The 15627-nt window shown below is 35.7% G+C and overlaps 1 protein-coding gene across 8 annotated transcripts in view; it reads right to left on the minus strand.

Moving 5' to 3' along the window:
* The window catches only part of SMARCC1 (SWI/SNF related, matrix associated, actin dependent regulator of chromatin subfamily c member 1), a 195822-nt gene that overhangs the window by 144842 nt on the left and 35353 nt on the right, over positions 1-15627 (minus strand). For all 8 annotated transcript variants that reach the window (XR_010024852.1, XM_063113542.1, XM_063113541.1 and 5 more), the window contains exons 3-5: positions 10208-10293; positions 3172-3253; positions 1683-1775 (exon numbers count right to left, since the gene is read on the minus strand). Coding sequence is in view for 7 of the 8 variants with exons in the window: in XM_063113542.1 (XP_062969612.1) it covers positions 1683-1775; positions 3172-3253; positions 10208-10293 (261 nt within the window). In the remaining variant the exon portion in view is untranslated. The remainder of the gene's footprint in view (positions 1-1682; positions 1776-3171; positions 3254-10207; positions 10294-15627) is intronic.

The raw sequence follows: 15627 nt of genomic DNA on the forward strand, positions 1-15627 counted from the left end.
CAACAAGTATATGAAAAAATCCTTACCATCACTCATCACTAGGGAAATGCAAATCAAACCTACAGTAAGATATCATCTCACTCCAGTTAGAATGGCTATTATCAAAAACACAGAAAATCACAAATGCTGACAAGTATGCAGAGAACGGGGAACTCTACTACACTGTTGGTGGGAATGTAAATTAATATAGCCATTATGGAAAAACGTGTGGATATTCCTCAAAAAACTAAAAATAGAATTATCATATGATCCAGCAATCATAGTTCTTGGTATATATCCAAACGAAAGGAAATTATTTTATCAAAGAGATATTTTCACTGCCATGTTTACTGCAGCACTATTCACAATACCCAAGATATGGAATAAACCTAAGTGACGATCAACAGATAAATAGATAAAGAAAATGTGGTAAATAAACAAAATGAAATACTATTCAGCCATAAAAAAGAATGAAATCCTGTCATTCAAAGCAACATGGAAGAGCTTGGAGAATGTTATGTTAAGTAAAGTTAGCCAGGCACAGAAGGACAAATACTGCATGTTCTCCATCATATGTGGAAGCCAATAAAGTTGATTACACAGAAGTAGAAAGTAGAAAGGTGGTTAACAGAAGCTGGGAAGAATACGGCATTAGGCAACAGTAAGAGGTTGACTAACAGACACAAAAATACTTCTACGTAGGAGGAATAAGATCTAGTGTTCTATCGCACTGTTGGGTAATTTATAATTAACGACAATTTATTGCATACTTTCAGTTAGCTGGAAGGAAGGATTGTGAATGTTCCTCACACAAAGAAATGATAAATATTTGAGGTAATGAGAAAAAAAAAAGATAGTGGTTGCCAGAGGTTCACAGGAGGAGGAAGGGAAGGAGACAAGGGATGAATACGTGGAGCACAGCACATTTTTAGGGGAGCAAAACTATTCTGTATATACTGTAATGGTAAATACATTGCATTATGCAAAACCCATACTGGACAACATAAAGAGGGAATTCTAATGTCAAATTAAGTTAATAATAACTTATCAATGTTGGTTCATAATTGTAACAAATGTACCACACTAATGTAAGACACTAATAATAGTAGAAACTATGTGTGTGAGGGTGGGGTGGGGTATCTGAACTGTCTGAACTTTCTTCTCGATTTTTCTGTAAACCAAAAACTGCTATAAAAATAAATTCTATTGCCAAAAATGAAAAAAAAAGTCTGAAGACAGGACCAGCATGTGTGAATCAAGACAAAGTAAGTTTATGAGAAAAGCAGATTTTTTTCTTCATTCTTTGAAAAGTCACCTGTATAAATAGAATACCTATAGTTGGGGGAGAAGGGGGTAGGTTTACTTGATATAGTATTTAATCTCCTCCCACCAACAACTGTGTCATTAACTCTGTTTGACTTTGTGATCTCTGTGATATAGAGTTCTATGATGCAAAATACACTGATCTCCTTAACTCTATGTAAGCACACTTCACAATAAGACAGTAACAACACCGTACCTAATTATTAAAAGGTACTCTAGCCTAAAAATTGGAGGTGAGTGAAGAGGAAAAAACCTGGTACTATAAGAACTCAAAGAAAGCTTTCTTTTAATGCAGATAAATACAGAAATCCAAAGATACAGTTGACATTTATTAGAAGCTCACTACTATATGATGCTTCTGAAGTGATAGTATCTCTTACCTGATGTCGTTTGATGATATCTTTCAATTTGTTAGCTAACTTCAGATCAATGTCTGGAATGAGGTAGATGTTGGGTCTCGTCAGACAATTGTTCTGAGGAAGAAAGAATACACTTTGAAATTCTCTTGGTTTTAATAATGTCACATTATTTATGCATTACCCTAATGGCAAAAGTTGGCACTCAAAGCCATACTTCCTAAAATGGGAAGATGTACTTTGATGTAGAATGTAAGTCTCATCACAAGATAAAACCTAGGTGTTTGACAGGCCACTTAAAACCATCCTCAGATCCCTTCTCTACAGTTTGTTACACCTGGACTAAAAATCTTTTTGTTTTTGGGGTTTTTTGTTCATTTTGTTTTGTTTGGCAGCTGGCCAATGTGGTGATCCGAACCTTTGACCTTGGTGTTATAACGCTGCACTCTAACTAATCGAGCTAACCGGCCGGATCCTGCACTAAAAGTCCTAAGAATCATGACATAAAGAAATTCAGCAAGTTTTTCATTAAGGTATAATACCATATGGCCAGATTAATCCTCCTAGATAATTTTACCTGAATTTACCTTTACAGTCTAATGTAATATTTGAAGCTACATCTTAGCTTTTTTTTTTTTTTTTTGGCGGCTGACCCATATAGGGATCCAAACCCTTAACCTTGGTGTTATAACACCTGCTCTTACCAACTGAGTTAACTGGCCAGCCCTTAAGCTACATATTTACTTAGGAGGGAATAAAAGTTTTTTTTTTCCCTCCATTTCTTATCTTAAAAATAGCAATGATAAGACATGTATATTAACTTCTCAAACCATAACCAAAACTCAATCACCAAACAAAACATATCCACTTAATTTCGCTAGCTAAGAGTCCATGTGACAAATCACTTCCATGCATTAAATTAATAATATCCAGCTGAATTTTGCCAGCTACCCCTCCCCAAGAAAATTAATTCAGTGATCACTATGAGTTACCAATAAATAAAAATACCTGGCAACACAAAGAAACTTTCTCTCCTTCAGGTTATAATCTATTAAGGAAATAAGATCTATATTTAAGACATGACCATGGAACAAATCCAAAAAAAGTGACTGTATAATCAAGTAACCAGCAGAGAATGTTTACAGTAAATGAAATGAAAGCGATTCAAATAATGTATTAGGTGAAATTAATAAAGAAAAATATTACAGATTATTTCACCAGAAATTTAAGGTCAATACTCTTAAAATAGCAGGATCAGTCATAGCTCTACTTTCTAAACACCCACAAAAATAATTTTAAAAAAGATTTCAGGACATTTTTCTTCCTCTGCTCTTTTGGCAATCCAATAAAGCCAATCTTAGGACTGAAAGTAGGCTGGCTGGTTAGCTCAGTCGGTTACAGCACAGCCGTTTAACACCAAGGTCAAGGGTTTGGTTCCCATACTGGCCAGCTGCCAAGGGAAAAAAAAGTATATTAAAGAAAAAAATTTTAATAACCTAACTTTCTGAGTTACCTGCACCAATGTTTTTTCAATGTTCATAAACATTTCAACATTACGATCCATTCGAGATGGATTCTGTAGGTCAAACCTCCGCCTAAAAGAGAAGAAAATTAGTTATTTTGTCTCTCACCGTAACAAGAGACAACTTGGTTTCAGAATTTAATGCGAATGAGTTGGAAAGATTTGGACATTTAAACAGCACTCTACAAAATTTGTGAAGGTATTCACTTAGTAGTATACCAATGCACAGTATCAACAATCTTAAAAGAGACATTAGGATCCAACCTAGACAAAATGAAGTACCAATTCCATGAAGTATCACTTTTTTCTTAAATCTAAGATACAGATTATAGAAAAGGAGTCCACAGATCCAAAGGAAGGGAACTACCAAATTATACTTCAAATATAAGGAAAGTTTACCTACTTTATATATGCTTAAAAATCATTTGTTCAAATCCAACAGTGTTTATGTTCCCTTAGGCAAAGGAAAGTATCTCGGGTAGTTAATTCTGATACAGTTTTAAGATACATGATTTAAACAGACAAGATTTCTTCACATAAAATTTGTAACTGGCCACAGTAACAGTCAAGAGTAAAGATTATCCCTTTATTTGAGTGGTAGCTGTCAGTAACCCAACCCCATAAGAACCAGTAAGAGGTAACACAGCAATGGCATCCATGATCTATGTTTTATCAGACTCAAGTGCCAGTCCTTACTCCACAGATAGACCAAGGGACAGGCCAAGGGGACAGGGCTATGGAGATGATAACAACTATCAAGAATTAGAGTTGTACACAGTGCTTTAACTAACAAAACTAACAAATGAGAGAGTTATCCCTTTTCTCTCAGACTGCATAATATGAAAACACCTAGCCAAAATCTAAAAATATTGTCTGAATGTCTACCATATATTATTACAACAAACAAGGTACAATGAGAATTACAAAGGAAATAAAGTCGTATGCCATGCTCTCAAGGTGCTTTAATGTAGGAGCTATGATAAAAACACATGGAACATTTTAAAAGATAAAAGAGGAATAACTTTAAGGAAAGCATGTGACTGCCATAACTGTATGCTTATGACTCAGATCACACTTGCTACACCACCAAATGAACAGTAAGACCACCAGTTCCAAAACCAATCAAATTAGACACCTGAACTATAATAAAAGTAGTTCCAAGGAATGATTACTCCTTAGCACCCAGAATCAACCTGCCACTGTTCATTTCTCTATGCTACCACCTGACCATAACTAGACACAAATCCCAAGTGTCTTGACATTTTCAACACCCTACAGTGGAGAAAAAGAGCAGCAATAAGTACTCTGCCTACTAGAACTTATATATACATCTTAAGGAAATACAAAATATCTAGTATTTCTTTAGGAACTGTCAGTCCTATGATTCCATGAATGTTGAGCATAGTGTCTTTAGACAGTCAATAAATACTATGGATAATTAACAAAAGAGTACTTGACTAGGGTATTTAGAAAATGCCCTTTTAAAATTAGGAAAACTTACAACACTCGCTAATTTTAATGATTGTTTATATCCTTCCGTCAACCTACTGATGTTCTTGACAGGGTCCTACCACCACCACCTTAATCCCTTTATCCTAAATATCCTTGTCATCTTAGTGTTAAGTTTTCTTGAATCAGCAGCATGCTATGTAAGTAAAAGAAGCATTTTAAATACATAAATATTAAGAAAAAATTAAATGAAGAAATCAGGTAAATATAACTGAGTTGAAAGATTTCATTTGACTTATTTTGAAATTCCCAAGGTTGGGTGGGTGGGTTGTTTGTTTTTTATCTATCTATCTATCTATCTATCTATCTATCTATCTATCTATCTATCTATCTGGCAGCTGCCAGTTATGGGGATCCAAACCTGTGACACTGGTGTTATAAGGAAGAATATTAAAGTAAACAGAAAGATGTTCAAGCCTACCCAGAAGAGAAATGCAATTAGAAATATAATTATAAAACATTTTTAATCTATCACAGATTGGCAAAGATTAAAAGGTGAGTGTATTCAATTATGTTCCCCCAAAACTCACTGAAGCTTGAATTGTATCCCCCAAGTTTTATGTATTAGAAACTTGGCCCCCACTGTGACTGTTAAGAAGCTGGGAAATCCTATTATGATAACTGAAAGGTGAAGCCTGGAAAAGGTGATTAGCTTATAGGACCATGCCATAGTGAATGGATTAATAATGGAGGTCAGGGGCGTGGTTCCAAGGTCTTTAAAAGGAGAGTGAATGAGGAGGTTGCTCTCTTGCTCTCTCTGCTCCACCATTTTCAAAATGTGATATTCTGCAATACTCGCAATGTGATATTCTTGTGGTGTGTCACCACCAGGAAGGCTCTCACCAGACATGTTCCCTGGAGTTTGGACTTCCCAGCCTCAGAAACTGTAAGCAATAAATTTCATTTTCTTACAAAGTACCCAGTTCCATGTACTTTGTTATAAGCCACAGAAATGGACTAATACAGTGAGGTAATATAAAATACAAATAAATATACTGTTGTCTAATGATGGAGTCTGGATGTGTTCTCCCCTCCAAAACCCATGTGGAAATTTCATCCTCAATGTGGCAGTGTTGGAAACTGATTGAGTCATGGGGGCGGATCCCTCATGAATGGATTAATGCTCTCCCTGGGGGAGGAGGGATTAATGAGTGAGTTCTCTGTTAGATCCTGTGAGAGCTGGTTGTTTACAGGATGCTGGCACCTCCCCTCTCTCTCTTGCTTCCTCTCACCATGTGATCTGCTTGTACCCGCCAGCTGCCTGCCTCTTTCTACCATGAGTAGAAGCAGCCTGAGGCCCGTGCCAGGTGCAGCTGTCCCAGAATCGTAAGCCAAATAAACCCTTTTTCCTTATAAATTACCCAGTCTCAGATATTTCTGTTATAGCAACACAAAACGGACTAAAACAGCTAATGAGGGGGGAAAGGCACACCCTCAATATGTTGTTGGTGGGGCTATAAATTAGTACAATTTTATTGGAAGATGATTTGGCAACTATTTATATTATGCTTCTTGTTACTTCAACTTGAGTTTCTTTAATTCCTTAACTACTGTAGAGTGAAGCTAGCCACTGGGCTCCAGAAAGGTCCTAGGAAGGCCTCAGAAAGGCTCGGGGGCAGAGGGGGGATGGGGACTGAAAAGAGATATTCTTATCCTATACTACCACAGCCCTATAGAGAAAGACAAAAAATGAACAAATTTTCATTCTAACTTTTAAAACCTTTGGCCATTTAGACTATAAATATGAGTTTTCAATGAGGGCTTATTAATTAATTAATGAGACTTCTGCTTTGTTTTCCTTTGGCAATCTGTTAGGCAATATCTTGCAGCAGGCTTTCAATCTAATGCAACATACACTGTCTGTCAAAAAGGGCATCCACTGCTGTATTGCTTCAATTTTACTGCCTCTTGAGTCTAGAGTTAGGGGTGTTCTCTATTTTATCCTCAGCAACCCCTACAATACATAGTCTGAATAAAAATAATGAACATTAGATCCCAGGGAAATAGTTTGCTCCTGAGAAAGTGGTATGAAAGGGCTTCAGAAGCAAACTTCTAGAAGGCAAAACAAAAATGCACTGAGCTGGGGGCAAGACAACAGTACAGCAGAACAGTTGTATGGGAAAGAGACTGAAGTGGACCTGAGTAAAGAACTTTGCATGATGATGGCATGCTATAAAACCCTGAAGACCATACCCAGAGGGAGGACTAGTATGCCATACCCAAAAAGGGTGGCAAACAGCCTAGAGATAATTAGAGCTCTGAAACAGGTATGTACCCATGGCGAGAGAAGGGTATTATATAAGTAGAAGAAAAATTATATTCAGCTAGGTGTGTGATAAAGAAAATTGGTTTGGATCCTTGCTACATTATTAAATCTAAAAAACAGCTACCTAATTAGCATAGTGTGTTTTAAAATATGCTATTATAACAAATAATTCTTCACAAATTAAAAACCTAAACCATGGGCTGGCCAGTAAGCTCATGTGGGAGAGCACAGTGCTAGTAACACCAAGGTCAAGGGCCCAGATCCCCATATAAGCCAGCTGCCAAAAAAAAAAAAAAAAAAAAAAAAAAAAAAAACCACCCAAAAAACTAAACCACCTTTGTGCTAGAATGCCAACCTGCCTGACAAATATTTCTCGAAGTGAGGCCCAGGAACCATCTAGAGTATTTTTTGAAAATGCAGATTCTCAATTTCTACCCTAATTTAGTGGATGACAATCTATGTCCATAAAGCCCAGAAATTTATATTTTTAACAAGGACTGCAGACGATTCCTAAAGTTTGAAAGCCATTGGTAATATCTAAAAAAATTTTTAAATCTGAAGGAAACTTTGAAGGGGATGATAAAAGTTGAACAACCAAGTCTCAAAGCAGAATGAAAAGTTTTCTAATTCCAAATACACCAGAAGCAAAAGGTCTGAGTTTCTCTACAAGAAATAAATTGCAGCAGTAAATACTGTCTTAAGAAAAAATAAAAGGTCACCTTCCACATTAATACAAATCCTAAACTTCATATTGAGTCTAGTCACTGTCAAGCAAAACTAATAAAATACAAATATTGTCAATCAATAATCTCTTGAAGAGCACAAAATATTACAACATAGAGCAATCTGTTTAGAACTGTCAGAAAGAGTAAAGAAGGTCCTGATTATTCAGCATGTGAGCAATGATGTTTACTTTTCTGTTACTCAATTGAACTCAGTTGTATTTAATCTCTCCTTCTTGAGGAGATATGTTTGGATTTCCATAATTATGTCAAAACCACTCTACTTGGTATCCCTCAGATATATATAATGATATTTGAAATTAGCCCAAAGTTTTATCCTTTAAGAGAAAAAACACAAATAAGGCACAAATTGATTTTGCCTATTTAGAAACATCCAGAAAGATCAAACTCAAACTCTCCAATTCTGGAATCTTAATCTATACAGTCACTTCACAAATACATCAATAATTACCAAGTATTCCCACTCAACCTCATATACATGATACTCTAGCTTGACGTCACTGAAGGCTAAAACAATGGCCACCAGGAAGTAAGAAAGCAGAACCAAAATGAAACGAGGAAAAGAGTGTTAGGCCATAACAAGGAAACTAACAAACTTTGGAGCTGAAGCCAGAAATGCAACCTAGAGCGTGAGGTTCAGTTGGAGAACACAGACAAGGTTCAGAGGGGTACGTAGGGAAGGAGCAAGTCAGAGACACTGTCAGGATGACAGGTCAGTATTCAGATGTCCAAATAGATGGGTAGTTACTAAAATGCACACTGTTAGAGATTAAGTAATCCACTCACTGCAAATGTGTAGGTAACAGGAGATGGGGAAGTTGCACACTAAAATTGGATATATAATTACACCTCAAAAAGGATGATTCTGGTACACTCTGACTAAAAGACTTGAAAAAAATCCTCATTCCTAACTCCTCTAACCGTGTCCCCTAACACTATCCTTTACTTCTTTTTTGGCCCCACTCTTAATTTTTAAGAGATTTTATTACACATATCCTTCTAAATCATCTTAAATCATTTCAGGTAAAAATATTTCATTGTACAAGCACTGGGAACACAAAGCAAGTTCTACAATATGTACCTTAAGAAAAGTCATTTCAATTTGAGACTCTGTCCTCAAGAGTCCAGGTCAGAACTTGGGACACAAGCTGAACAAGAAAATAAGTAGAGAAAAGAATTCCAACTGGGAATCCAGAGCTAACAGTAAGGTACAACCATACCTGGGAGTACTCAAGCATGCTGTTGATCATTGACCAGAGAATAAACACCCTAGTGAGAGAGGTGCAACACCAGAGATGGACATAGAACAGGAAAACAGAAAGTCACTTCTAATAACAATAAACTCTGGGCTGGCTGGTTAGCTCAGCTGGTTAAAGGACAGTGTTATAACACCAAGGTAAAGGGTTCAGATCCTCATACAGGCCAGCCACCAAAAAAAGAAAGAAAAAAACTCATGAACATTCAATCAGCCAACCAATATCTATTAAATGCTCACCCTTATATGAAAGGCTCTAATAAGTCTGTATCTCTATATACTATAAATAAATCATTTAATTATAAACTTATCTTGATTACTGATCTGAATATTTGCATTTCCCAGCTATAAAGTATTGGGTTAGTTTAACTTTTAAATTAAAATATACAAGTTACATGTGTATTCTCTTGGGGGGAGGAAGGGTGTGTAGCTGGCCAGTATAAGAATCTGAACCCTTGTCCTCAGTGTTATAACACTGCACTCTAACCAACTGAACTAACCAGCCAGCCACATGTGTATTCTCTTAAAAAGATGATAAGATTATAAAACGCACATATATAACACAACTAAAACTATCCAACAACATCAAGCCAATACACTTCAGTCACCCTACTCTACCCTGTGCAGTGGCTCCCTTACCAGAACTCAGAACCACCTCAGAATTAACCATCATTGAACATTTACTAGTCCCAGCAGCTGAACTTCCCAAACTAGGATGGAAGCCCCAAAATTCAAGAAAGAAAAGGAAGAAATAGCACCAAGAGTGACAGGGCAAGAAAAGAGAAAAGGAAGAGTGAAGAGAGTAAAACTACAGAAACAGCAGCAGGGATTCTCAACCTATCACCTCCACTGATCTAGACAAAGATCTGTACTTTTCTGCGCCACATTCCTTTTATCCATATCCAAACTGGATGACTCTTTTGAAGGCCTAGCTTACTAGACTAAACCCTGCTATCTATCAGCTTTGTACATAATCACAATACACACATATATCTCACAGTGAGCTTACCTTCCAATTTGCTAATAATGTACACCTACTATCTGTTATCTGTAATAATTTATCTAATAAATACAAAAGTTGTTTGATATTTTTCTTGCATGTAGAAACAAAGTAAATTAGGGCCCTTGATAAAATACAACCTACTTGGCACTCAATCATAATGTGTGTATAGAATTCTCTAACATCATATAAAGAACTTATTTAACATTAACTTAAATATCACATCAAAACATCAAATAAATGCAAAAACTTACCATCCCTGCTCGTTTTTATATTTGTAAGCAGCCCCAAGAATGTGACACAAGGTGCCTCCAGCTTTGAAATCCATGAAACACTTTGCCTAAAAATGATGCAAATTACACATGAGAAAAATAAAGGTTCTGACAAAATTACTCATGTCTAAATTCTAAGTTTTACAAACTCAAAAATATAAACAACTGTTAAATTAATAACCATTAACACCTTTGTGAACAAAGTGAGGTATAAAGAAATTTTTCTAAAAATGGAAAAAAAATTTCCTTTTAAATTCCATTAACATCGGGCCGAGCCCGTGGCGCACTCGGTAGAGTGCTGCGCTGGGAGCGCGGTGACGCTCCCGCCGCGGGTTCGGATCCTATATAGGAATGACCGGTGCACTCACTGGCTGAGTGCCGGTCACGAAAAAATGACAACAAACAAACAAACAAAAATAAAAAATAAAAAATAAATTCCATTAACATCACTCTTTGAGTAAACAGTCTGTTAAAAGCAAGATTTACAACAGATAAATCAAAATTCTTCTAAAAACCACTCATGGACAAAACAGTAATAACTACAAATTCCACTTGTAAATTTAAAATCTAATTTTTAAAACTTATAAAATTCCAGTTACACAATTTCCAACAATATGATTTTCCTGCAGAATAAAAAATATTAGTATACCATTAGATTTTTCCCTATTTAGATTCCTGACTTTAAATTTCAGAAAAATTATAACAGAACTTTATAATTATAATATTTTAATGACCACTAAAACACAGTATATGAAACTATATTTAACTGGCAACTAAAATCTGTGACACAATTTAAAAGAGATGTGTGCTTTACAAATTATGAAAATATATATGAAAATGTTGAGTGACTTTCACATCATGGAAATCAAAACTAACATAAACTGAAGAACAAACAGGCTAAATAAAGCGTTATTAAAAACACGCCATGCATTTTTTTTCTTTGAAAACTATTACAAAATAATACATTGAAAATAAATACATGATATCAAACATTAAGGAGAGACAAAAAGCAGAATGGTGGTTGCCAGGGGCTAAGGGGAGGGAGGAATGGGAGTTAACTGTTCAATGGGTACAGAATTTCAGTTTGGAGAAATGAAAAAGTTCTAGAGATGGATAGTGGTGGTGGCTGCACAACAATGTGAATGTACTTAATGCCATGAACTGCACACTTAAAAATTATTAAAATGGTAATTTTTGTTTTATATATATATATAAACACAATTAAAAATAAATAAAATTTTAAAAAATAAAAAATATTAACAAGAATCATTAAGATGGGCTCTTCCAAATTAGGTTGACAAACTCTCCAAGTCAGTCTGGTTATCCTGTTGCTTTTTAAGTATGTAAGTTTCTGCTTCTTTGCTCAACACTATACAAAGTACATCCCAAGTACTACATTATATATTCCTAAACAAATACATCTGGGTGCAATTCTTACCCATTGACAACTTGTCATTTATTTGAGAAAATGCACAAATCATTACAATTATGTAGTACTGGCACCTTAAAATAGATTAGTGTACTAGGTAGGTAGCTACTAAAGTAGAATAAGACTTAGTTCTACAGAAAGCCTTCCCTGAAATCCCAGATTGGGCTAAAATGTTCTCCTCAAACCACATGTGCATATCACTATTGCACCACTCAGCGTAATACCTAAATGACTGATTTATAGATTTACCTGGAATATGAACTCCTTGAGGACAGGAACAGTATCTTATTCAAATAACACCAATATTCAGCAGACTGCCTGACAGTGTAGATAAACTATATTTTGTCAACAATTCAACTACACTGAAACCATTAATAAATACAGATCCAAGCTCTGCGCCCCATGAATACATAATCAATAAAAAATTTTTTTAAAAAAATCCATGCTACTGAAAAACATATATTAAGCAGACCAGAACAATAAAATATATACACACATAATTTAAGGTTAAGGTCAATTTCTCAGCAGATATTAAATCTGAAAACATAAATCATTACCAGATATATGCTGAAGACAGACAAAATAACTTTTATTTGACTACTACAAGGACAGGAACAGATGATGAGAATGAAGCAGAAAACAGACCTTCAATTTTCCAGTGGTAAGAACTGTATAAAAGCAAAGAAGGAGACTTGTGAACCTGTCAAAGGCACTAGTTCCAGTAATAAAATGGAACAAGAAAAATATCCTTAAATATATGGCAGAATTTTTTTTATTTTTTTTAAAGATGACCCGTAAGGGGATCTCAACCCTTGACTTGGTGTTGTCAGCACCACGCTCAGCCTGTGAGCGAACAGGCCATCCGTATATGGGATCCGAACCCGGGGCCTTGGTGTTATCAGCACCGCACTCTCCTGAGTGAGCCACGGGCGGCCCTAGAATTTTTTTTAAAAAAGGACACTCTTCATATATTAAGAATTCTTAGAGCTTGCATGGAAATAGACTGGGGATTACAGTCCTCATAACAAGCTCAGTATCAGAATCACCAAGTTAAAAAAGTGGTAAACCACAGTTAGGAAATGGAAAGATGAAGACAGAGACTTCTCAGGGACACCCCACTGAGACACCCGCAATCCCTTTCACCCCCATGCTGAAGAGACCTTGCCCTAACTCACACTGGGTGTGGCTCAAATACAAGAGCTTATGTTTTTAAACATTCTCTAAAGAAAAGGCACAAAATGTTAAATTCTTCTTGATTAGTATTGGAAAACCTAAAGAATAAAGTGGTAATAGAGCATAGCAGAAATTGAGCTTTCTAGAGCCAGCAAGATCTGCTTTGCATGAGTATCTCAGCAGCTGCACACCACAATTAGAGGCTCTGGGGGTCAGGGACAGCTCTAACAGGCTGCCTCTCCTCCCAGCTGTGTGATCGCATTACTTTTAATAATGGCCTATCTTTGGCTAACTAAATTGGCAAATGAATCTAGTCTCATTCTGGATGTATATAAGCAGTCTCACCCTACCTATACATAGCCTACCTAAAATTCTGCTGAGCTGAATGAAACTTAGAAAAGATAAATCTACTGCAATACTTAAAAGTGCTTAAATATGTGTCATGGTGTCCTTATTTCTTTATTCCTTTGACTTATTCATTAAAAACAAAGTAGTGCTAACAAATGGTGAAAAGGAGGAGGATGGCATATATTTTTATGGGTGGAGTATACACATTTATCATGCCACGGTTAGGTCTATTAATCAATTAATGACTGTGCCAGAAAGTGAATGCGAAGAAGTAAATAAAAGAGCAGAGAATGAATAAGTCTAAGAAACCAAGTAAGTTTATAGGAAATCACAGTAATCCTCACACCCTGAAAAGTTAAGGGGGAAAAGACATATCACTTAGATTCCAGAATGCTATTATCACCTCACATAGATGACAGTAAATATTCCACAAATTTCTTTATGTATTTTAACTGCTTTGGAGTTAGTTTTATAATTAGCACCTCTAATCATACGTAATCATGGCTGTAACATTCTTATTCTTGGGGAGAACAAAAAGCATTATCATTGCTACCAATTACTGAGAACTTAACATGAGGCACTTTTCACACATTACCTCGCTTACTCCTCACAACAATCCTATAAAGTTGACTCTTCTCACCCCATTTTACAGATGAGAAAAGTGTTGCTGGTTCCAACAATATGATTAAATAATCTTAAAACCCTACCACTACAAACACCTAGTAATGTTTGATAAATTTAACAGGCATTATTTTAAATGAGCAGCTGATTCCTAAAAAGAAAGCAAATCCCCAAGTGCAAAAATCAAATAGAAAAAAAAAAAAAAGAACAAAGTCAAAATGGTAATTGAGAGAATAACAAATGTGACTGTATGGTGATATGAGGAGTGGGGATAATGAGGAGACTAAATAGTAAAGTAATGTCAACCTCGATAACTAAAAGGTGAGGATTTTACTGTCTATGTGAGGACAGGAAATAAAAATGTGGACCAAAGCAAGGGACCTCCACACACATATATAATGCCGGGAATCTCAATAGGTGGCACAATTAGAGAAAAGATATGCTAGAGTAAAATATCTGCTTGCCAAAAACTAAGGGGAAGGAAAAAAGCTTTCATCTCAAGATAATTTGGGTTTGGAACTTAACACTAACCACTTAGTACTGAAACCTCATGCCAAATTAACATAAAGAATTGGTCCTAAATTTTGCAGGTCCTCTGAAGTGCCTTAAAAAACCAACTCTCAGCCCAGGTCAACTGAATAACCAAATTTCAAACACACAAAGAAACAAACTGAATCCCCAAACTTCAAACACACAAAGAAACAAAACACAATTAAGTGACCATCAACAGATTAAAAAAAAACAAGATTAGAATTCTAAAATGTTCAAGTGATAGAAAACATATGCTTGTAAAATTAGTAATGTATAAAATGATCAAAGACACTAAAAAAGAGATCTGAGAAATATGTATAACCCCCACAACAAACAATATTCAATGAAAATAAAAAGCACAATTGTCAGGTAATACAGCAGATTAGTAGTTACACGTAGAAGAATAAAAGTTAAAATTTCTCAAAACTTATAAAGGATATAAATCTTCAGCTTCAAAAAAACACATCAGTACTGAAGGATATACCAAAAATATATAAAACAACAATCACCTAGACATATTGTAGTGCAATTACACAACGGCAAAGACAAAAAGATCTTAAAAGGAACCAGAGGAAAAAAAAAAAAAGAGAGAGAGAGAAAAAAGAAAAAAAAAAAGAGAAAAAAAAAAAAAAAAGGAACCAGAGAAAAAAGAGTGCTTTTAAAAAAACCAACAATTAAGGGGCTGACTGGTTATTAGCTCTGTTGATTAGAGCATGGTACTGCTAACACCAAGGTCCAGGGTTCGATCCCTGTACTGGCCAGCTGCCACGCCCCTCCAGAAAAAAAATCAGTCAATCCAACAATTAGATTGACAGAGTTCTCTGTATCAATAATTTCAACTCGTTGGAGCAGGGCAGTTAGCTCAGTCAGAACACAGTGTCAAAGGTTCAGATATCCATACTGGCCAGCCATCAAAAAAAACCAAAAAAAAAACTCAACAAGTTATAATACCAATGTCAAGGATTTGGGTCCCCATACTGGCCAGCTGCCAAAAAATAATAATAATAATAATTATGATAATAGTCTCAACAAGTTACAAAGAAAAGATTCAACATTAGAACATATTCTTTGACTTAATACAATAAAATTAGAAATTTATAATAAGAGGGGCCGGCCCGTGGCTCACTCGGTAGAGTGCGGTGCTGATAACACCAAGGCCACGGGTTCGGATCCTATATAGGGATGGCCGGTTTGCTCACTGGCTGAGCGTGGTGCTGACAACACCAAGCCAAGGGTTGAGATCCCCTTACCAGTCATCTTTTTAAAAAAAAAAAAAGAAAAAGAAATTTATAATAAGAAA

This window comes from Cynocephalus volans, chromosome 11 (assembly GCF_027409185.1).
Source record: "Cynocephalus volans isolate mCynVol1 chromosome 11, mCynVol1.pri, whole genome shotgun sequence".
Classification (NCBI taxonomy): Eukaryota; Metazoa; Chordata; class Mammalia; order Dermoptera; family Cynocephalidae; genus Cynocephalus; species Cynocephalus volans.